The 24021-nt window shown below is 37.5% G+C and overlaps 1 protein-coding gene across 1 annotated transcript in view; it reads right to left on the reverse strand.

Annotated features, from left to right (window-relative positions):
* The window catches only part of LOC136864288 (glutaryl-CoA dehydrogenase, mitochondrial), a 122465-nt gene that overhangs the window by 60831 nt on the left and 37613 nt on the right, over window positions 1-24021 (reverse strand). The window contains exon 7 of the mRNA XM_067141067.2: window positions 14007-14236. Coding sequence (XP_066997168.1) covers window positions 14007-14236 — 230 coding nt within the window. The remainder of the gene's footprint in view (window positions 1-14006; window positions 14237-24021) is intronic.

Below are 24021 nucleotides of genomic sequence, written 5' to 3' on the forward strand. Positions count from 1 at the left end.
AGGCTGTACTACTTCATAATGGAAATATTCTAGCTTTGATTCCTGTGGCACATTCGGTTTCACTAAAAGAAAATTACAATATATCACAATGCAAAACGTTTTAGATAAAATCAAGTATCATGAACACCAGTGGGATGTGTGTAGTGACTTGAAGGTGTGAGGTATTGTATTAGGACAACAAGCAGGCTACACTAAATTCCCTTGTTATTTATGTGAATGGGACAGCAGAGCTAGGGACAAACACTGGTCTACACCTTCCTGGCCCAAGAGACAAGTTTTGACACTTGGTGTGAAAAATGTTACAAATGTTACAAATGCTTCATTAGTCAACCCACGAAAAATTATTTTGCAACCGCTACACATCAAACTGGGAATCATGAAGCAGTTTGTTAAGGCTTTGGACAAAAGTAGCCCCTGTTTCAAGTACATTGCAAGCAAATTTCCACATTTATCTAATGCAAAAGTCAAGGGAGGCGTTTTAACGAACCACAAATTAGAAAGACAGAAACTTTGAACAGATGATGAATGCTGTGGAATTTGATGCATGGAATTCAATAAGAGGTATCATAATGAAGTTCCTAGGAAATGTAAAGGATGAACAATACGAAACAATAGTGAAAACGATGTTGGGTGATATGAAAGAGTTGCGTAGAATGAATCTGAAACTGCACTTCCTTCACTCTCATCTCGATCAATTTCTGGAAAATCTTGGGGCTGTTAATGAAGATATGGGAGAGAGGTTCCATTAGGACATCAAAGAGGCAGAAAGAAGATACCAGGGGAGGTGGGATGAACCAATGATGGGCGACTACTGTTGGTGTTTGAAAAGAGAAGACAAATTTGATGCAGTCAGATGCTGGGGAGCCGAGCGTTCATTCCAAGCGGACATCTAGGACTGTTAATTTTGTTCACATTTATGAATTCATAAAGATACTGAATAAAAGATACATTTTTTGCTTGTAAATCACGCTTAATTGTCAAAATAAAATGCTTCAATTGCTTCAGAGTTGTTTGTTTATGTGTTTTTTGTGTAAATCAGTATTAGGCCTATATTACAATAAATGCAAAATATTTCATTGTAATTTTATACTCAATAATTATTCATTGTATATAATAATTCAAGACAATATTCAACTATTTCAAAATGTATATAATAATACAAAGAAATATAAATATTTCCAAAATTATTAACATTTTTCAGTACTTTTAAAATCCAATATTCAGGTCTATCTCTTATTTTGATATACCTATTGCGAGAAAACGTGATGTGATACAAAGAAACGGACAATGGATTCGTGTTCAGCGACCCAAAATTAGTTAAGATCACCTATCACACCTCTTGCTGCAAGAAAAAGGTTTGAAAATGCTGAGCTGTGTTATTTATTGTATTATCAAAGAAACAACAAACCCTAGAGAAAAAGCTGCATACATTAATGATTTGATTTGATTTGATTTGATTTGATTTGTTTATTTATCATCAACAGAGTTATGATAAAGAAACCAACAAAAACACTAGGTCTAACACGCCCAACCAATTTCACCCTCCGATCATAAATTTGTCCAAGGTACCATTGAAGAAGATGAAAGTTCCATTTTAGCCAGGGGCCCTAAACACAATTGGCCTAATTTTAACACTCTGAACACAGCCATCACTACAAGAGTAGAAGCAGAATTAGCAATTAGCAAATTGCCAGCAGATAAAAAAGACGAAGTAAGAACTGAAGTAAAAAAGAAAATTATAAACTCCATTCTTAACCCAAAAAACAATATTAACTCCTGTAATTCACCTCTGACTACTCATGACGACAATAGCTACAAGGATTTGATTCTCATACAAAAGCAAATACATGCTCTCAAAAAGAAAATCAATGATAATAATCTTATAATTACGAAAGCAGATAAAGGTAACACTACCGTCATAATGTGCAAAAACGAATATGTATGCAAAACAAATCAAGTTTTTAAAGATAGCCCATTCTCTACACTAAATAAAGACCCTAACCCAAGAATCCAACATCAACTTAAGCAGACCCTCAAGAATACTTCATACCTATTGACAGATCAATCATCATCATCATCATCATTTTACAGTTCCAGTTTCCCGGGTACTGTTGACGAGCCTCTTCCATTCTGTCTTATGGAGATACGTTCTGTTGTTAATGATGTCCTCCAGTGTCCTTCCCCGATCTGCAATGTCCATCTTTACGATGTCCATCCAATGGGTTCTTGGTCTTCCCACCATCTGTTTCCCTGCCACATGTCGCTCCAAGTTAACATATAGTGTCCTTGTTGGCTCCATCCTCATTACATACCCAAACCACCTCAGTCTGGACATGCCAATCCAATCTAACAATGATGTAACAATCCCAGCTTCCTTCCTAACCACATCATTCCTCAACTTGTCCAGTTTGGTTTTTTGAAGTGTGGACGTAAGGAACTTCATCTCGGATGCCCGCAACCTTGATGAGTCTTTCTTAGTGAGGGTGCAGGTTTCAATACCATAGGTTAAGATTGGTATGAAGTACTGATTGAACATCACCAGATTTGATTTTGTTGGTACTTGGGAATCCCAGAGGAGTGTTCGTACTTGCTGGTAAAAGTGAGAGCTTTTCTGCACTCTATTTACCACCTCCTCTGTGGCTAGTGTATCTCAAGATATTACACTGCCAAGGTATGTAAAGCTTTCCACACTTTCTAGTGGATGGTTTCCTAGCATGATGTTCACTGGTCGTCCCTCTCTGTTTGTTGCCATCACTACTGTTTTGGGTTTGCTTATCTTGAGATTGAACTCTTGGAACTTAACCTTCCATTCATTGAGTCTCGACTGTACTTGTTCCTCAGTTTCTCCCCAGATCATGACATCATCAGCAAAGGCCATTGCATTTAGTTCACCAGAGGTTTTCTTGATGTTCTTCATTATGTCATCCATGATGGTGATTTAGTGCACTGCCTAAATTAATTAATATGAACCCAGGTTTTTTTTTTTTTTTTTGCTAGTTGCTTTACGTTGCTCCGACACAGATAGGTCTTATGGCGACGATGGGACAGGGAAGGGCTAGGAGTCGGAAGGAAGCGGCCGTGGCCTTAATTGAACCCAGGTTTACCCACCGCCAAAGCTCTCCCCAAGATACACAAAACCGGCGCCCCATTCGCCCGATCATTAACTATAGACCGAGTCCATTATATAAAGCATCACAATTCATTCAAAGATTTTTAAGAAGGAACTATCATTTTTTATCGAACAAATCCGCCAAAAACAATAAAGAATTGATCGATAAATTAAAAAAGTTTAACGTTCAATCCAATCATTCTCTCCACTCATTCAATATTTTAAACATGTATCCTAGCATATAAATCTCCAAGGTATACCCCATCATTCAAAACAATTTAAGCACACACAATGGCCTAACTATATTAGAAATACAGGATTTCGTGTCTATGCTTAAATTAGTTATAAGCAACAATTATTTCACTTTTGATAATGTTATTTATCAACAAGAAAGATTGGCTATGGGATCGCCGGCCTCGGGTATCTTAGCTGAGATTTACTTGGATTTTTTGGAACACACCAAAATTGATAATAATAACTTTGACATCATCCTTTTTTGGGCAAGATATGTAGATACACCATAGTTATTATGGATGAGAACATCACAGATGCTGCTACCACCCTCATTAATATAAATAATATTGACCTGCATATAAAATTCACACTTGAATCCGAAACTGAACGGAAAATTAATTTTTTAGACTTAACTATTATTAGGCACCCAAGCTACTTAAGATATAAGATTTTCAGAAAACCCATCCAAAGAGTCACTACAAACCGTGAAGATTCTTCACACCCCCAAATTCACAAACAAGCAGCGTACAACAGCATGGTGTACCGAGCCTTCAATTTTCCAATGTCTGAAAGAGACCTCAAAAATGAGTTTAACACCATTCGTAATATAGCTAAATCTAATGGATACAACAGTTTCTTTATTGAAAAAATAATAAATATGAATATCGCCCCTTTCGACCTTTGAAAAAAAGATAAACAAAACAACTCCTCCCTTTTTATCTTTACGTTCAACGAACAAAAGCATGATGTAAAAGTAGTTTTCAAAACCAACAATAGGAATGCACAAGTCTTACATAATGCCACATCCATAAACAAGTTCAAGAGTTTTTCAAAATCAGGAGTACACAGGATTATTTGCAACAGTTGTAATTCTTCTTACATTGGACAGACCGGGAGGATTTTTAATGTAAGGTACTCAGAACACATCAATGCCCTGAAGTACAATAAATTTTCAGCTGTAGGACAACATATGCATGACAACAATCACAAATTCACAGACATAAAACAAGAATGGAAATTCTCAAAATCATCAACAAAGGACCCCTTCTTAACATTACTGAAACCTGTTTCAAGCATATAGATCAATATTTTAACCTGAATCAGAATCTTAATGGCATTTCAGAAAAACCAAATATCCTATTTGACCTTCTAATACCCATTTTTAGAAACATCAAACCAACAAGTCATAATTCAGATTTCATAATATTCACAGCACCTTTCCTCAGCAGCCATCTCTTTTCCCACATCCTTCGGCCCTGCCTTAATTCCCCCTTTCCCCGCCACCCCCCTCTCCTTTCCCTGACCTCTCCCCTTGCTCCACCCCCTCACCTCTTGCCCCGCCCTTTCCTTTTCCTTTGAATATCACAACCATTAGTATGAGGCACACATAGGGATGGGTCCAGTTAGTTCATTTGCTCAAACTAGTTCATTAGGTACCGTTCATAGCCTTGAGTAGTTCAAATGAACGAGGTAGTTCATGACGTGATATAGGCCCAGAAACAGCCCTTGCAGCACTTCGTTCAAATGAACAAGTTAGTTTATTATGAGCACGAACAGAAAAAAGCTACACAATGCTTCCGCCCGTCTGCCTAAGTAAAGAAATGGTATCTAAGAGACAGAAAGACATATAAGCTTTCTAATTTTGTATAACTCCTTCTCCTCAAGTTGAGAAATGTGAGTGATTTGCCGTCACATGACCATTAACACGTCACGCCATTGGCCATTCTTGTGCAAGCTTATTTGTCGTTCAAATGAACGAGGTAGTTCATTTGTGCTGTCTGCATGGAAACATCTCTCGCGGCACCTCGTTCAGTGAACGAAGTCATCACGCGGCATATCGTTCAATGAACGAAGTCATTCAAATGAACGAGGTAGATTATTACGAGCATCTTAGCAACAGCATAGCAGCGCGAGTTAGTACATATATTTCACAATAGATGGTGCTTGCTTAGGTCTTCGTCCTCCCTTAATATGAACGACAAACCATATAGCTTTCAGCCGCACCGCACCCACGCTATTTAAAGCTCGGCGGTTCAAGGGGCGTATGAATCAGCTGTTTGAGAGAGAAGAAGAGATTTACCTGTTTTATCCATGGGAAAACATTTCTCTAAGATGATAATTGTCCTTTTTAGCTGTTAAGGAGCTGGGGAAGACGAATCCTGTGGAAACGTCCTGTTAATAAGGAATATTCCTGAATAACTAACTAATATTACAATGTTAGATATAAGTCTATACAAGTATTTACTCTATAAAATCAGTGTTTTTCCTATGCCTGACACTACACTCATCAGAGTGGCCCTACCCACTGACGGTAGGATGTATGCAGGTGTTTTATCAGAAGCCCGTTAACTTTTGATATGCTCTATTGGTGTGGTGTGGTGTGTCTAATTCCCTTAATATTTCCATTAATATTACATTGTAATAAAGGGAGTAATGACTGAAAACGGGAAACTACCTCACTCCTAATTTCCCTAGTACGCCTCTTCAGTGATGCCTAGACTATTTATGACAGCTGTTGGCAGAACTGCAGAGGATCAAACCAGCCTTCGGCTGAATACCAAACATACAACAAACATAATGACTGAAATTATGAACTTCTATAGTTTTCTGTCGATCACCACCTAATTTTAACCACTATTACATTCATCTCATTTTAGACATCATTACACATGGGGCAGGACAGATAGTGACTAGAATAAGAATCGTCTCACAGGAAAAAGGGTTGAGCAACTATTATTTTATAACAGTAATATCTGAACTGTTTTACGGCCCCCATTTATTGTTATGGTTTCCATGGACATGGAGGTGCTGAAATTCTATCCCGCAGGAGTTCTTTTACATGCCAGTAAATCTTCTGAAAAGGGGCTGTTGTATTTGGGCACTTTGAAATTTATGAGCGTTTTCTATGTGGTATGAACAATTTTAACATATGTTGTTATTTTAGTTGATTATTCTTCTACGCCAATACACTCATCTTAAGATAACCTATGCGTACTGAATACAATACTGTAGTCTCGTGTCGGTTACCATGTAATAACATGATTTTGGTACTCCGCTCCAAGTGCGTGTGATTTCATTGTGCCTCATGTTGTTGACATTGATTATTTTGTGTGTAGACAAAGTATTTATTTACCAGTGCCCATGTATAATTCCCCACAACTGTCGTGTATTATAGAACGCTTACAGTACATAAGTGCCAGACTGTAAACACATTTTTATTTTTTTCGAAATGTTTTAAGAGGTAAACCGGCAATATTATCATCCCATTGTGTGTATTGTAGATCGTATCTTGCATAAGACTGGACTCAAACAAACACAAGCTCATTTACAGCTAGCAGGCAAGTACCGATACGACTTTCTGCGAACTTGGAATTTGATTGTCGTCTTTCGGAGCTCCTAGCACGAACAGAAAACAAGTACCCAATGCACAGCGCCGCCGCCAGTTGAGAAGTTTGAAAGGAGATGTGCTGCCATGTGATCATTAAAACGGCACGCCATTGGCCATTTATGTGCGAGCTTATTTTGTCGTTCAAATGAACGAGGTAGTTCATTTGTGCTGTCTTCATGGAATTAGCTCTCGTGCCACTTCGTTCAATGAACTAGTACGTACATTTTACAATAGATGGTGCTTGCTTAGGTCTTTGTCCTCTTAACATGCTGTATGCTTGCGTGAACGACCCGTTCAAATTATTTGAACAAACTTGTACCAGTTCAAATAAAAGAGTCGTTCAAATGAACTAGTTAGTTCATGAACGACCCAACTCCAGGCACACAAATATACGCCACGCACCATATGCCGCAACGAGAGGTAAGTCTCATATAACCTATGCCATTTGACTAACACGCGCTCTCTCTCCTTCTTTTCATTAATTTTATCTAATTTTATCTATCATTTATTCAGGTTAACTTCATGGACACCACAATGACTTGCAAATTTATACCAGCCACAACCGTCCTGACAATGTCCAACAGAATTTCAGCATGATTTTAACAAGCACTACGGGAGCACTTCATTTTACTTTCGCTGGTCGATATGGAAACACCATCTAGCAGTTCTGCATCAGCTGGTGGTTACTTACAGTGGCATACCGCTAACACCACTCAAGTAGATTTGGTGATTAATGATCTGACTACAGAATCAACATTTACCAGTTCCCATTTTGCAATTGAAATTGTAATGATTAGCAGTGATGGAAGTAACAATTCTATGAATATTAATACAAGAAAGAGTCTGGATGATGAGCATACTCCAGATGCTATGAATTTAGAGCCTAATTTATTTTTCATCTTTTACATATAGTTCATCCCAGATTTTAATGTTAATTGTGTGTTTGTACATTAGTTTTTACATCAATTGTGTGTTTGTACATTTGTTTAGTTATCAGATGTGTTACATCAAGGCTGAAGATGGCCACCCAAGGCCAAAACTAGTCCCTAGTTTAGTAATGTAATTCAATAATATTGCATATTATAGTATTGAAAAAGGTGGACCATTACGACATTAATTTAAAGGTATCCTGTACTGACTGTTGTACAAAGCTGGAATACTAGTAGTAAAACTCCTGCCAGTTTCGGGTAAGCACAGTGCATTGGTTTTATAAAGCACGTCGGTAAACACAAAACATTTCATGCATGCCAGTTTGCCACACTACAAAATAATTACCGTACTGAAATAACATACTCATGTAACACAACTTTTGTAATAAAAGTAAACATTTCAAGCACGTCCTGTGGTATTGACTGGTATTAAAGGCTGTTTTGAACAGAGTATCGCAGGATATAGGCAAATAAAACTAAGTCCACGGTAGATCCGTACGTTATTAATGTGTTTTGACAGGTGTTAATCGGAAATGTACACCACTATTAATGCTAAATATCTTCTTTACGTTATTTACATTTTCTGATGTAACAGGGTGGGCCTTCCCTGCTCGACTTTCAGAGTCCTTAGGCCATTGAGGAAGTATGTTAAGTGATAAATGAATTCTGTTAATTGTTTATGTATCGTACATACTGTGAACATTAATATTTTTATTTCATTTTTGTAGTGTGTTTCACGTGGCGCAGGGCACAAGTGCAAAAAATTACAGGAAATGATGCTTTAAATTTATCTTTCCTGATGCCCCTCTTGTCCACTCCCCTCCCCTACATGTGTTCAGTCACGCAATGCACACTACTGTATTGCTTGCCAACTGCACAGCACATGTAAACAGCTGATACCGTGCATTCATTAAGCACACGCTCATGTCTTTATTCCGTTCGCTAGAAGAGATTCTGATCATTTCTGCGTACCCCATCATTTTCCTTGGGGATTTTGAATGCTAATATTAATACTCTTCACCACTAACGTTCTGTTGCAAATTCAGTTCACTACTTCACAGGACATAAGAGATATGAACCAGTTACCCCAGGCAATTAACTAAGGGGTTTAGGAAAAATTGATGACAGATCCTATCTTATATTACTGCGTTTATTATGCCCATAAATTTTCCATAACTTATTTTCAGACACCCTGTATGTATTGTAGTTATCTGTACTATTAATATTTTATTATTATTTTGTTATATCTTAGTATACTATTAATATTATACTCCTTTCTTTCTTTTTCCAAGATAAACTGAACAATTTCTTCTATTTTGAAAGTTGCAATCGGTGTCAACTGTGTCAATGAAAGTATGGCATTGAATGATATGGAATGTGATTTTTTTTTTTTTTCTACAACCAGTGATAACTGTTTCACTATGACTATAAAGAAGAGAACAAGACAGGGAACATTCACACATATGAGCAACCTTATTTGAAGTGGAAGAGACTTGTTGCCTTCTGAATTACCAACTTCGTGAGACATGTTAAGATATGGACTGTTGCTGAGAGAACGAAGTTGTGAGGATATGGGAAACTATTGAGATGCTAGTAGTGCAAAAGACATATATCCCAAAGTAACAGAAAAATGAGAAAAAGCAAACTGTTATTTTGTTCCCCCACCCTTTGTGAACCCAAGAGTTACAGTATTAGCAAAAATTCAAGAAAGTTGGAAGCAAGGAAGAACATATCTCTTGGAAGGGGCAAGTTAGATATTACTTCAAAACTTGACAAAGCTCTTTGACATTCTCAATTTCTCAATTGCAAATGTGAAATCATTATGTGCTCTGAATTTGGCTGTGCTACAGATTGCACAAAAGAAGCTTACGTTTATTGTACATGCTCTAAAGACAAGAAGATCCCAGTGAAAGAACTTGCTTTCATTAAAGGCCAGAGAAACAAGAATGGTTCTATTGGAACACACCAAATTACTTAGCCAGATTTTCCAGAACATAACAGACTGATAAAGAAGCAAAAGCGAGGAAAAGATGAGAGAAGATCAAAATCAAAATCAAAATCTCTTTATTTGCAAATGAGGTGTCTACCTCGGTGGCAAATCGTACACTAAAATACATTATTGTCAAGCACTAAATATTAAATTAACAAGAGAAGAAAATTTTTCCTATAATACAATATTATACAATTTACGCTAACAATGTTTTCTATTAAACACACAGCTCATCCTTAATAAATTTATATTGTTTACAAAATTCTAATTATAATATCTCCTGTACTACTTACAAATATAGTCAAATGATATACAGTATGTGGAATTGCTTCAAATGATACTATAAAACTGGTATAACATTAATATTTACATTGCATTTATTTATTTACTATTTTATTTTTTTACCCGTTCTGGATCCTAAGTAGCATAACGACCTGCTGCGTCTTAACCAGAGCCCCTTTTGCCACCACTTTTCAGAGTTCCTGAAGGGCCTTCACAGCTACCGTAGCGGTCCCAGGGCCCTCGAAGTCCCCACTGTACTTCACCCCTACAGGCAGTCCCCTACTTTGGCTGTCCAAACTCCTTAGACCAGGGGATGGAATTAATTTATTCACACACATTTTTTTTATTTACAATAACCTGCACCGGTCGAATGCCCTCTAACACTTCATTTATTTTCTCTGTTGCTGTTTATTCTCTTCTTGAATATCTGTACAGATTTTGGAAAAGGATCGAACACTACCTCTGGTAAACTGTTCCACTCCTTCACACCCTTCCCAATGAATGAAAATTTACCCCAATCGCTTCTGCTAAAATTCCTTCTAATTTTATATTTGTGGTCAGTCCTGCCGATATAATTATTTTCCAACTGAAGCCTCTCACGGATATCTCCCCATGCTGCTTCTCCTGTATAGGCTCTATATAATCCTGTAAGTCTAGTTTTCTCCCTTCTCTTACTTAAAGTTTCCCACCCAAGTTCCTTTAACATTTCTGATACACTACTCTTTCTCCTGAAATCCCCTGTTACAAATCTTGCTGCTTTCCTCTGCACACTATCTATTTCTTTTATTAGGTATTCTTGGTGAGGATCCCAAACACTGTTTGCATATTCCAATAATGGACGAACCATACTCAAGTAACTTTTTTCTTTTAATTCTTTGTTGCATCCTTTAAGTAGCCTCATTATGACATGTAATGATCTGTATGCTTTCCCAACAATGTCATCAATATGACCCTTCCAGTGCAAATTACTTTCAAATCTCACACCTAAGTATTTGCACTTGCCATCTTTTGGGATAACTACCTCATCCAAAGTATATTCAAATTCAGTTTTAAAGCTCCTGTTTGTAAAAGTTGTAACAGTTGATTTGCCTCCATTAACCTTCATATTATTTTCTTCAACCCATTGTTGGATACTTTCAAGGTCCCTTTGTAATTCTGAACAATCCTCAATGTTGTTTATTTCTCTATAAACAATTATGTCATCTGCATACAATCTTATTTTTGATGTTATATTGTTCCCTAAATCATTTGCGTATATTAAGAAAAGTAACGGACCGATTATACTACCCTGTGCAATTCCCTTCCAAACTTTCTCTTCCTGCGATACATTATTTCCTACTTTGACTTTCTGAACCCTTGAATTTAGAAATGCTTTTATCCAACGTGTAACCCTTACGTCCAATCCTATTCCCTCCAATTTCTTTAATAATATTCCATGTTCCACTCTATCAAAGGCTTTGGAAAGATCTATGGCTATGCAATCTAACTGACCTCCTGAATCCAACTGATCTGATATGTCCTGCTGAAATCCCACCAGTTGTGCCTCACAAGAAAATTTCTTTCTAAATCCATACTGGCTCCTCATGAACCAATTTTTATCATCACATATCCCTCTGATGTACTTTGATATTAAACTCTCCAGAATTTTACAAACTATACTGGTCAGGCTGATTGGTCTGTAGTTCTCTGGTTTCCTTTTATCACCCTTTCCTTTATAAATTGGTATTATTATAGATTCCTTCCATTCCTTTGGTATTACACTATTATTTATGACATAGTCAAAGAGAAATTTTAAATAAGGCACTATGTACCACCCCATTGTCTTTAATACCTCCCCAGTAATTTGATCACTTCCTGCAGCTTTTCCTTGCTGAAGCAGTTGGATTTCTCTGAAAATATCTTCGTTTGTGAATGAGAAGCTTCTTGTTTCCCTCTGTCTCTCTCCCTCTCTATCTTCTGTTTCGGTTTCCAACTCTTGACAATCATCGACTGAATCTCTAAATTCCCTACTAAATAGGTTTGCTTTCTCAGTATCTGATGACTTGCTGAATATAAAAAGGAATGCTTGCAGACTTCTTCACTTCCATCACATGAAGAATGTTCCTCTGGGATTGGAAATGAGGGACAACAGTCTGATAGAAGAGATGGAAGTGAATCAAATTATGATTTAGCAGCTCCTTCAACTTCTAATGGAGAGAAACAGTACAATACATTAGATATACCTAATGTTGCTATGCAGAGCATCAGATACTGTGTTGGTCTTCGTGCCACAGCAAAAATAATCACATCACTAAGTATGTCAAATAAATCACGTGTCTCACTACCACAAGTACAGAGCTCTATTAACGGCCAACAGAGGACAGAGAATGGGACACAGAAGCTGTTTTTCCCGCCAGGTAGCTTCTTGCTCGTTCCTCGAGTGGGGGAATACAGCTTGTCCTTCCTGTCAGCTCACTAAGTGTACCTTGCTTGAGTTTGTCGTAAACTCTTGTTTGGTGAACCATTACGAAAAGTAAACAAACTGCATCAATAAACCAACATTAAAATTGGTGTAAGTAAGAACAGATCAAGCAACTGTCAAGCAACTGTCAAGGCCACAACACACCAGAAGCAAGTTTCTTAATGAACTGTAGCCAGTTCTTACTATTGCAAGAAAATACTTGGATACAGTAAACATGAAGTAAAAATTAATCTGATCAAAAGTATTTAAAATCACTGGTATTACAAGAAAATAAAAGACTTAAAAACATTTTAATGAACATATTTGTGAATCCTAATACAGAGTGGTCAGAAACAACGTGAACCAGGTATATGAGTGTTAGAGGGTTGATCATGCTGATAAATAACGTGAAAGATATAATTCAATATCTTGCACCGTTATCAGTTTATCAGCTGCTGAAGTTAGCCAATCAGATAGCTTCATAGGTGAATTCAAATGGGCTTTGAGCAGCACTGTAGCTAAATCTGAACATGACTTAAGAACGGCCTGAGAGCCATGCCAAGAAATCAGCATCAAACATAAACACACCGTTGGTCTCTGCCAGTCTTACAGTAGAGTATTTGCTTCGGCGCGATCCTGTCAGCTCGAAGGTCTGTATTCATACCCCTCCGCTGGCAAGGTTTTATTCTGTGACTGGTGCTCTCATTCCCATCAGCCACATACAGCTTTAGCAACAGTGCGGCGCAAAGCCCATTTGAATTTGCCCGCAATGTGATCTGATTGGCTAAATTCAGCAGTAGATACTGTAAAATGACAATGGCGTGAGATATTGAATAATTTCTTTCAAATTATTTATCAGCATGACCAACCCTTTAATGCTGACATTCCCGCTTCACGCTGTTTCCGACCATCCTGTATAACTGATACCCAACACTATCCTGGGGCGCACCAGGAGGTAGTGACGAACAGTTGAGAATCAATCGTTTAGAAGAGAAAGGAAACTGTTCAAACTGTTCTACAAAGATGCTATGAAGGCTCCAGATCTCTGTTCAATATTGACTGAGTTTACTCTTTGAAATGTGTGTATCAGTATCGTACGAGTGATTTCTCTCTGGATTATAGTCTCTTCGAAAAATTACTTTTTAACCGTTTTCACATTTCGTGAAGAATTAACATTTTAAGTTTTTCTTACTTTGAATGACATACTTATTTCCTGTCACTATGACTAACTCCTGAAGCAACTTAGAATCATTCAGTCTTCTGTTATTGAACAGATCTTTATGTGAAATGTATCCCATCATAGGTCTCCAAACTGCAAATCCATACATCAGTTTTTGTAACTTGACTTTTAGGAAGTTATTAGTTGGCAAATTATTTTCTGTTTGCTACCTCCACTTACTACGCCATGCAACCATTGTAAAAAGTCTTAAACTAGCATATGGCTATAATACAGTTACACATATAGTTTAACAGCACTGCACAGTTTCTCATTATTAATATGGCTTTAAATGATCATGTTTGCTCACAGCAAAAAATAAAAAAAATTATGGCAAGGTGGGAGAACTTCAAAGTGATTACTCTAGTCAAAAACTGAATGGAATCAAATATGGGTGTCAACAAAAATTAAGACTTACAAATTTTTATCCTTAAGGCGACCAACATGAATGCATGCCTGTAAACCTATTGATATCTCAGTCAACATGTCAGCCATCTTCTTCTGCAGGAGCTGGTTTGCAGCCAGCGGCTTACCAAACTGTACTCTCTCCAAGGTGTATTGCCGTGCTGTTGCTAAACAGAATTCAGCTGCTCCCAAGGCTCCAAATGCGATTCCATATCTTGCATGATTTAGGCAGCCAAAAGCACCCTGGAATTAAATTGTGAATTATTTAAAAGTAACTAAGTTCATCACCTTACTTTCATAAGTGTAACAAATAACATGACTGCCTTGAAAAATACACACAAACCTACGTGAAACACAATGCATTATTTGGCAAAGTGACGATCGGATAGGAAACGGCTAGGAGTGGGAAGGAAGCGACCGTGGCCTTAATTAAGGTACAGCCCCAGTATTTACCTGGTGAGAAAATGGGAAACCATAGAAAATCATCTTCAGGGCTGCCAACAGTGGGGTTCGAACCCACTAGCTGCTGAATACAAGCTGACAGCTACATGAGCCAAACCACGCAGCCACTTGCTCAGTGGAAATCACAATATGTACGTGCCTTGAAATGGTGTTACTACACCTCCATGTGTTGAGGTATGCTTTGATAATTTGTGGGATGTAGGCTACCTGGTAGTTGGAGCTGATCGATCAATCAATCCTGATCTGCATTTAGGGAAGTTGCCCAGGTGGCAGATTCCTTATCTGTTGTTTTCCTAGCCTTTCCTTACATGATTTCAAAGAAATTGGAAATTTATTGAACATCTCCCTTGGTAAGTTATTCCAATCCCTAACTCCCCTTCCTATAAATGAATATTTGCCCCAATTTATCCTCTTGAATTCTAACTTTATCTTCATATTGTGATCATTCCTACTTTTAAAGACGCCACTCAAGCTTAATTATCTACTAATGTGATTCCAAGCCATTTTTCCGCTGACAGCTTAGAACATACCACTTAGTCAAGCAGCTCATTTTCTTTCTCCCAATTCTTCAAAGCCCAAACGTACAACATTTTTGTAACGCTACTCTTTTGTCGGAAATCACCCAGAACAAATCGAGTTGCTTTTCTTTGGATTTTTTCCAGTTCTTGAATCAAGTAGTCCTGGTGAGGGTCCCATACACTGGAACCATACTCTAGTTGGGGTCTTACCAGAGACTTATAAGCCCTATCCTTTACATCCTTACTACAACCCCTAAACACCCTCATAACCATGTGCAGAGATCTGTACCCTTTATTTACAATCCCGTTTATGCGATTACCCCAATGAAGATCTTTCCTTATATTAACACCTAGATACTTACAATGATCCCCAAGGAACTTTTACCCCATCAATGCAGTAATTAAAACTGAGAGGACTTTTCTTATTTGTGAAACTCACAACCTGACTTTTAACCCTGTTTTATCATCATACCATTGCTTGCTGTCCCTCTCACAACATTATCGAAGTCATTTCAACATGTCAGCCTGGTGTGAAAATGAGAAACCATGGAAAATCATCTTCAGGGCAGCCAACAGTGGGGTTCAAACCCACTATCTGCTGAATACAACCTGACAGCTACATGACCCAAACTATGCAGCCACTTGCTCAGTGGCTGTTCTCCTCAGTCCTATCCCACTCTTTGACAGTAGCACTACAGAGGTCATTCAGGGTGAAAAGTAGGTAGGTTCCTTCATCTTTACATCGCTTGTTACAGCTGATCCCAGGTATCTTCAATTGGATTCTTGCCAGTAGACAGTGCAGACCATTCTATCCAATTGATTTGGACCTCTCTGAGGTAGATGTTTACACAATGGGAGCTATGCCTGCTGCTGTGTTCTCAGTTTTGCTGCCTTTCCAACATGAGAGGTTTTTCTCGATTCCTCTTCCATTTTCTCACACAGTAACAATGTACGTCTTTCCTTAAGAAATTTGTATCCCTTAATGACAAGCGACTTTCTTGGTAATAACTGAAAGAAAACTGCTGTTTCGTCCGCATTGAAAATGTTTCTATGTTGATATTACAAAACTAAACTTAGCGGTTTTGATTTCCAATCATCCACTATACTTTCATTCACATCCTTAGATTCCCTGAAAACTTGATTCCAGACAACATTGTACCTCTTCTTGAAACTGTTGAGTCATCCTGTAGACGCTTCAAACTCATCATTTTCAAGAGATTTGGCTACAGCAAGAGCTCCACTTTGAAGCATCGGATCAGATATGAGCATCTTTTCTGCCTGGGCAGCGGTGAACCACTCCCACACTACCTCATTTAATTCATCGTTACTGGTGATCTTCACCTTTCTTTTCATTTGACAATTCCCTTAAATCCATTTATTCATTATTTTTCTTTATTTTTAAGCATTTTCCACACTTGAACCAGAACATTATTTGTCGTACCAAGAGTTTGCCCTTTCCCTTTGCCTCAATTATTTTTAACTTTCTCATTTAGTGACAATGTCACATAAGATTTAGCTATGATGTTCAGTTTGTCTTCACTTTAGCGAATGGAGTAGCCCACTGTTTAGCAGTACGCCTGCTTCCTCATTTTCGTTAATGATCTATTCCTGAAAATCTCATTATAGAGTCTTGGTCAACTTTCCTGTTCAGCTACTTTACCAGTTCATTTTAGAAGACAGAATACTGGCCTTTCCTTCACAGAAATTCTTGAGGTATCTCAGTGAAGAAATATAATGGCAAGTGCAATGATGGCAGGGATGTCCAAACACATGTGTCAGTTTGTCCAAACACAATGACAATAATCACATCAATACCAGAAATCAGAAATATTGAAAGTAGGACTATATCAGTTTTTATTATTATTATTATTATTATTATTATTATTATTATTATTATTATTATTATTATTATTATTATTATTATTATTATTATTCTTTTATGACCACATAGGATCACTTTAGTCAGTCCGTCGTTCAGGTCTCTTTGAAGGGATTGTTTATGCTTTGCGGTCTTCCCAGTACTTCTTCAGACGCTCCGATCTTCATACCCTTTCCTCAGTTGAAAATATGCGTGTTGTTGGTTTGTTTTGTGTAAGGGTAAAGCGGAGGTTTGTATTCTTGAGTTTTCAATTTTATCTTATTTGTGGTGTCTTCTGCTGTAAGGCCTATTTCCTTCAGATCCTCTCTTACTTCTCTGATCCATTTACATCCTGTTGTGGTATTTTTTGAGATGACATTGTGTTGTACTAGTTGTTTCAGAAGTCTCGAATCCTGCATCCTCATGATATGTCCAAAGAATCCCAGTCTCCTCTTACGCATAGTATCTGTAACAGGTTCTAGCTCTTTGTACACGACTTTGTTAGGTATTAACTGCCACTGTCCATCCTTGTGGTATTTTTTGTTGATGCAGGTTCTTCCAATCCTCCTTTTAATTTTCTGAAGTCTGTCAGTCTTTGATTGTTTATTCAGGTGAAAAAGTGTTTCTACTGCATATGTAGCTTCCGGTTTTATAACTGTGTTGTAGTGTTTTATTTTTGCATTTATTGATAGACATTTCTTTTTGTAGATATTAATTTTTGTGCTTTAGCTAATCTATTGGTTCTTGTTTGGACTGAGATTTTTTCATTTAGGTTATGTGTTATTATTTCTCCAAGATATTTAAATTGAGTTACTATTTTGATTTTATTACCATTTATGGTAACTTCTTTTAGTTGTGTTGGTTTTTGGGGCATAATTTCTGTTTTTTCAAATGATATTTTGAGGCCAATTTTATTTGCAATGTTTTGAAGTTCTGATATATGGGTTTTTGTTTCTTTTATATTCAGTGCTAGTAATGCTAAATCGTCAGCGAAACCCAGGCAGTTTGTTTTAATTTTTCGGCCAATCTTTATTATTATTATTATTATTATTATTATTATTATTATTATTATTATTATTATGTTACAGTATATATTATACCATGTTCGAATAGACCCTATTTATAACTACCCTAATAAAATTTTCTAAATGTATTTTTTCACAGGCTTAGGCTACAAATTCTTAACAAATTTTAATATCTGTTTCACCCTGTACAATAAAAATGCTTGTGTTAGTGTCACATACCACGATTACAAAACTAATACATTTTAGTCAACGGTTATTTGTATATAATAGGTAAGACACTTTATTTAAGAGAAAAATCCATGGAAGCAATGAAATATATTGAAATAAATTTAATTAAACACAATATGTCAATACGGAACTCACCAAGATTGAAGATTGAAACTGGCATGATGAATCTACACTCTATGAATTTTCTATTTTAAAATATTAACTTCCAAATGAATAATGAACGAAAACCTACAACCTGTTTTCAAGTCATTGACCGGGTCAGGGATGTAATGAATGAATCATATATAGGCTATTAGTACGATGGAGTCGCCACTCCCAAAGTGATTTAGTAATGACTGATAGATGCTATGAAATGAGAATGGAGAGTGTTGCTGGAATGAAAGATGACAGGGAAAACTGAAGTACCTGGAGAAAAACCTGTCCCGCCTCCGCTTTGTCCAGCACAAATCTCACATCGAGTGACCGGGATTTGAACCACGGTATCCAGCGGTAAGAGGACAACGTGCTGCTGTCTGAGCCACGGAGGCTCTTCCAAATGAATAATACACAAAATTTAAAATGCTGACAATGTCACCTGTAAACGATTTTATTAACAACGCCCCAACCAACAAAATTCTGCGTACACCACTGCCAGTTACAACGCACTCTTCTGGAGTGTTCTGAGATCACATGTCGTACTTCGACGAACACTTAACAGGTGATGATACACTGCCTTCCGATATCTCTCTTTAACGAGACTACTGTCTCACCAGACAACCTTCAGGAGTACCCAAAATACGAGAGTTGGGGAATAAGTCATGGCAACTATTTTTTCCTCACCTCTGCACAGTACTACCATACAATGGTCATATGCCCTGGAAACCATGACACTTGTCCTACATGGACACTGTACGAGATGGTGGTGCACTGGACAGATACCTCACACAGGGCAATGGGACTACAGCAGTGAGTCAGGCTCTGTGCAGAAGTGGGAAGTGGGGTAGGAAGTACTGGAACACCCACCATACTTACTAGACCTGTCACCATGCAATTCTGACCTCATCCCCAAAGTGAAAAGACCATTGAATTGGAGACGTTTTTGGACACAAGAGGACACTGCCAGTGCTATATGAGACTGCAAAACTTACACAAAGTAAGGTGAAAGGTATCCAACTTCTCGCACACTGGCAACATGTTGTGGACAATCTAGCAGAATACTCTGAAGGTTTACTATAAAAGTTACTGTACTCTCTGAGCACAAGGATTTTATGGGTGACAGTTTCCTCACTTTGCATCCAAAACCTGGTAAATCTACTCGGGATTATTCATACATTCCACAGCACGTAACACCTCCCACTCCCATATGAATTTTCTATTTGACTGGTAGATCATGCATTTGTGCAACAAAAAAAAATTGCCACGACTTATGTCCTAACCAGAGCCATCTACAGTTAAAGCCGGAAGGTACACTTGGCAATGCTGTACCCATCTGTCAAGTGGAGGCCGAGAGAATAGGCGTGTCCGACTTTGAATGACTTCACCCATATTCTCTACATGGGTGAATTATACTAAGAAACACACACATCAGTAAATGCATTCACTGAAGTTAGAAATACACAATTTACAAGAATAAAATCAAAACACTTTAAGAACAGTACTCACAAGCTCAATTTATTGTGGAGCATTGACAGCTTTTTCCGCTTAATATTTTTATCCCCAATGCTGACATAACTCCTGTTCGTCATCTGCTTTTTATAATTATTTAACATGACATTGGAAAATGTAGACAATAAACAATCTATCAGACCATTGTTGTCACACCCACAACGAACAAGTTCAAACCAGAACTGCTGAGGTTTCACCTCTTCCTAAAGCAGGTCTGAATAGAGAGAAGAGAATTTCTTTATGATTTTCACAATCCAGGTAGTCTTCCTTGTAGTCTTTACATACCAACAAGATAAATATTCCTGTCACTGTTATGCAGATGCACACAACACAATCTGATGGCACCACTAAACCAACTCTCTGAAGTTTTTCAAAATAGAGGTCATCTGCTTAATTACTCTGCAGGAGACCTAAACACGTGTCACAGCTTCTCCTTATGATATTGTTCTTACTGCATACCCAGAAATATATATTACCCCTGGCATTTCAAAATACCCACCAAAAATTTCATATGATAAAAGCGAGTCTAACTTGTTTATTACTTCCATATTGGGCCTAATATCAATTGTCTTGATGGAATCAGACATTTCTAATTGACTGCAGCCAAATTGCACTTTTCCATACCATCACCACTGCAAGCCTAGAACACCTTTAATCCTAATTTTCATCTCACTCACTAGGACTTAAAGTGTAGTAACATTGTAGTTACAACCACTAAGGTATCGATTGGTACTGACCAAACCTTCTTTCTAAGTTATCACTTTGAAATTTATCTTACAGTAAATAATTTGCTTTCACAGTTTCAAACTGAAATTTTTGAGTAACTCTTCTTCCTTTTAGTGTAAAGTGCAAATCGTTCCCTTAAAAATATAAGGTAGGACAAGGAGTCTGTGTTTTCATTGCTTACCTAATGAAACTCTACGAGCTTATAAGTAAGTTTATTGAAGTGGTCAACCTATTCAATACAATAGGTTGACCACTTCAATAAACTTAATTGTTTCAAATTTATATACAATTTTCAATACGGACCAACCATGAAGTTTATTACATGCAACTCTATGAGCTTGACAAGCATCTTAAATACATTTCATTGTACACATTCAACACTAACACTAACTGTGGCTCCTATATAATTTCATAAATATTCATTTAATTGTGACCACTTGGATATTTCACCACCAGCTAAACATGTCATTTCTTTTAGTGACATCTGATAACTAATAACATATACAGAGACATTCATATCTTGGTGAATTTTGAGTAAATGGCTTAGGTTTGGCAAATAATCCATCTTCTTGCTTTCCCTACTTTTCATTTCCAGTCTTCTATCTTCAGGATCCTTTAACATTTTTCAATAACAAATACTTTGGAAATTTGGGAAAATAATTGGACATGCATCAGGAAGAAGCTCATTAGGTTTAAGTGGTAGTATAGTTACGTTGCCTTTACCATCACAAATTGTATTCCCTGTTGAAAAACTTTCATCTGTGGAATGTCTTATGCACATGACTGAATCATTCCCAGGTTCCTCAATTATTCCGTTTAAAGTGACAAATCTATTTTTGTTTTAATTCCTCATCTGAAAAAAACCTAAACGAGGAAACAAAACTTTATTTTTTCCTATAGTTGCTACGATACAAATTCAGTCTGCGCCTTTACGAATAACAATGTTATTAATTTAACATCCCAGTAAATACTTTAACGGTTGTTGGGAGATGCTGGTATGCTGGGATTTTGTCCCTAGGAGTTCTTTAACATGCCAATAAATCTACCGATACGAGGTTGACGTATTTGAGCACCTTCAATACCACCGGGCTGAGCTGGAATTGAACTGCCAAGCTACACAGCCCTGCTGCGCCTTCACATACACTTATTTCAATAATAGCTTCTACGTATGCTTATTCAATCACTTACCCTGTTATATATACTCGAACAAATCCGTGAAAAATAAAACGAAACACAAGATGAAGTTCACCATACATTAACATACACGGATAGCTCCCGCGCTTTCACCTTGGCCTCTGCTGCAACATTGCCAAACTTACATGACTCCGGCCTGTAACTGTAGTCGGCTATGGTCCTAACAATTGTATATCTGATGCAAACTTCTTTGAGGTACACATAACTCCAATGCTCAAACTTGAGTGTACATTTCTCTATTAATAATAACTCCAATAACTTTTTAAGCACAGTAAAGAATGAAATTAACAGTTACTGAAAAAGAAACCAAACACCATGGTGGACCAGTACCAAGTGATCGCTGTCCAGCCCAAAGGCCTGCAGATTACGAGGTGTTGTATGGTCGGCTCAACGAATCCTCTCAGCCATTATTCTTGCTTTCTAGACTTGGGCCAGTATATCACTGTCAGATAACTCCTCAATGCAATCACGTAGGCTGAGTGGAACTTAAGCCAACCCTCAGATCCAGGTAAAAATTCCTGACCTGACCGGGAATCAAACCCAGGATCTATAGGTAAGAGGCAGGCATGCTATCCCTATGTCATGGGGCTGGAAAAACTGAAAAAGATAATGCTTTATTTCAATGAATAACATGTTTCTATTCACCAATTCTGGACTCTAAATGTCCAGAATGTTCCCCAAGTGTGACACTTTTTCCTTCAAAGCATTCTCTGCATACTCTCCATACAAAAGACTCACTGTACCCCACTGACCATGCTGTTTTCTACAACGAAGCATACACACTCACTAGCTTGACCACACTGCTGTCTTACCAGCTAATATGACATCTGTAAGAGCTTCAACATACTGCTGGCAATCAGATACACACAATTTAACGCAAAAGCACAGTGTTCTTGACCAATTAACACTCGCTTTCGATTGTGTTACATAGTGACATCTAGAGCTTCCATTCCTGGATTAATGAGAATACAATTCTAATAACTTCATGAGTACTGTTTAGCAAACATGTCCTTTAAAACTTAAGACTCTTCATTATATTCAGATACTAGCAAGATACCCGTGCTTTGCTACGGTATTATACTGAAATTTATAATTGAATGCTTAACGTTTTATATATAATTCTCCAAAATTCGCGATCTGACTCGTTTTCTGTGAGATTACGGCAAAGTTCCTCCCATTTTTCAACCTTTCTTTCCAGCAATCAATTTCGTCTTCCCGGGATAGGTCCAGGTATTCCACCCGGTCAGTTGGGTCCCTAAATCTTTGCCATCTTTTCCTATAAGCATTTTTAATATTGATAAAATCCTTAAGGAGATTGGGTGACTTGGCAGTACTGAACCCACGGCCGGACTGTATTCGTAGTCATTACCGGGCCAGGACCCGTTTCTAACACACTCCGCACATTTTGACGACGGTCCAGAACATTATTATTATTATTATTATTGTTCAGGACCCCACAGCAAGATGCAAGACCGCTACTTGGCGGTAAATTACAGTACATCTGCTGCCATTGTCATTGCTGACTATGTGACCAGCACCATCGTCGCGCGTAGGCAAGGATGTGGGATTTCTGGTGATACGAATTATATACTTCCGTGCATTATTGACCTTATTACAGAGGTGAACAATTGCACCGTCAATATTATCCCTATCGTTTATTTTAAATATGGTAGGTAGGTAGGTAGGTAGGTAGGTAGGTAGGTTTATGAATCCATGAAAGAAAAGGACAAAGTTCCCATCTTCACATACTGTTGTCTTCATAGATAGGTTCTGTACTCAACAGTCTTTATTACTGTTTCTTATGTTTGATTGTACATTTTTTATTCTCTTTCCAGTAAACAAGCATTAACCTTAGGAGCCTTCCCATCTTCTGCGCTTTTCATATATTCCTTGCCTCCTATCATCTGCATGTAAAAATCTGTTTCCCTCATTTCCTGTGTTTGTATAGGTTTCTCCTTTTCCCACACTTTCCTCATCAGCATTGAAGAGCTCTGAAAAATGATATTCTCACTTAGTGTGGATGACCACCACTCTGATGAAACTGGGAAGTAGAAACCATTTTTTCTGAGAAATGCAAGAAGAATTGGGACTGATGAGGAGAGACTCACCATTGGTATGTTATTGGTTTTACGACCCACTAATACTTCAATGGTCTTCAGAGATGCAAGCCTATGCGGGTGGCAATGTATGAAGAAAAGAAATTTGCCTTTGTGTTTTTTCTTTTTTTTTCCTACTATTCCATTTCCTATTACATTAATCCTTTGTGTAGGTATCTACCCTCCTTCCCAGTTTTCTGTCTTTGATGGCTAATAAACATGAATAACCTATGCATGAGACAGTGTTTCATTACAAAGTACAATCAAGAAGACTGAA

Source organism: Anabrus simplex, chromosome 2, assembly GCF_040414725.1.
Source record: "Anabrus simplex isolate iqAnaSimp1 chromosome 2, ASM4041472v1, whole genome shotgun sequence".
NCBI classification, from domain to species: domain Eukaryota; kingdom Metazoa; phylum Arthropoda; class Insecta; order Orthoptera; family Tettigoniidae; genus Anabrus; species Anabrus simplex.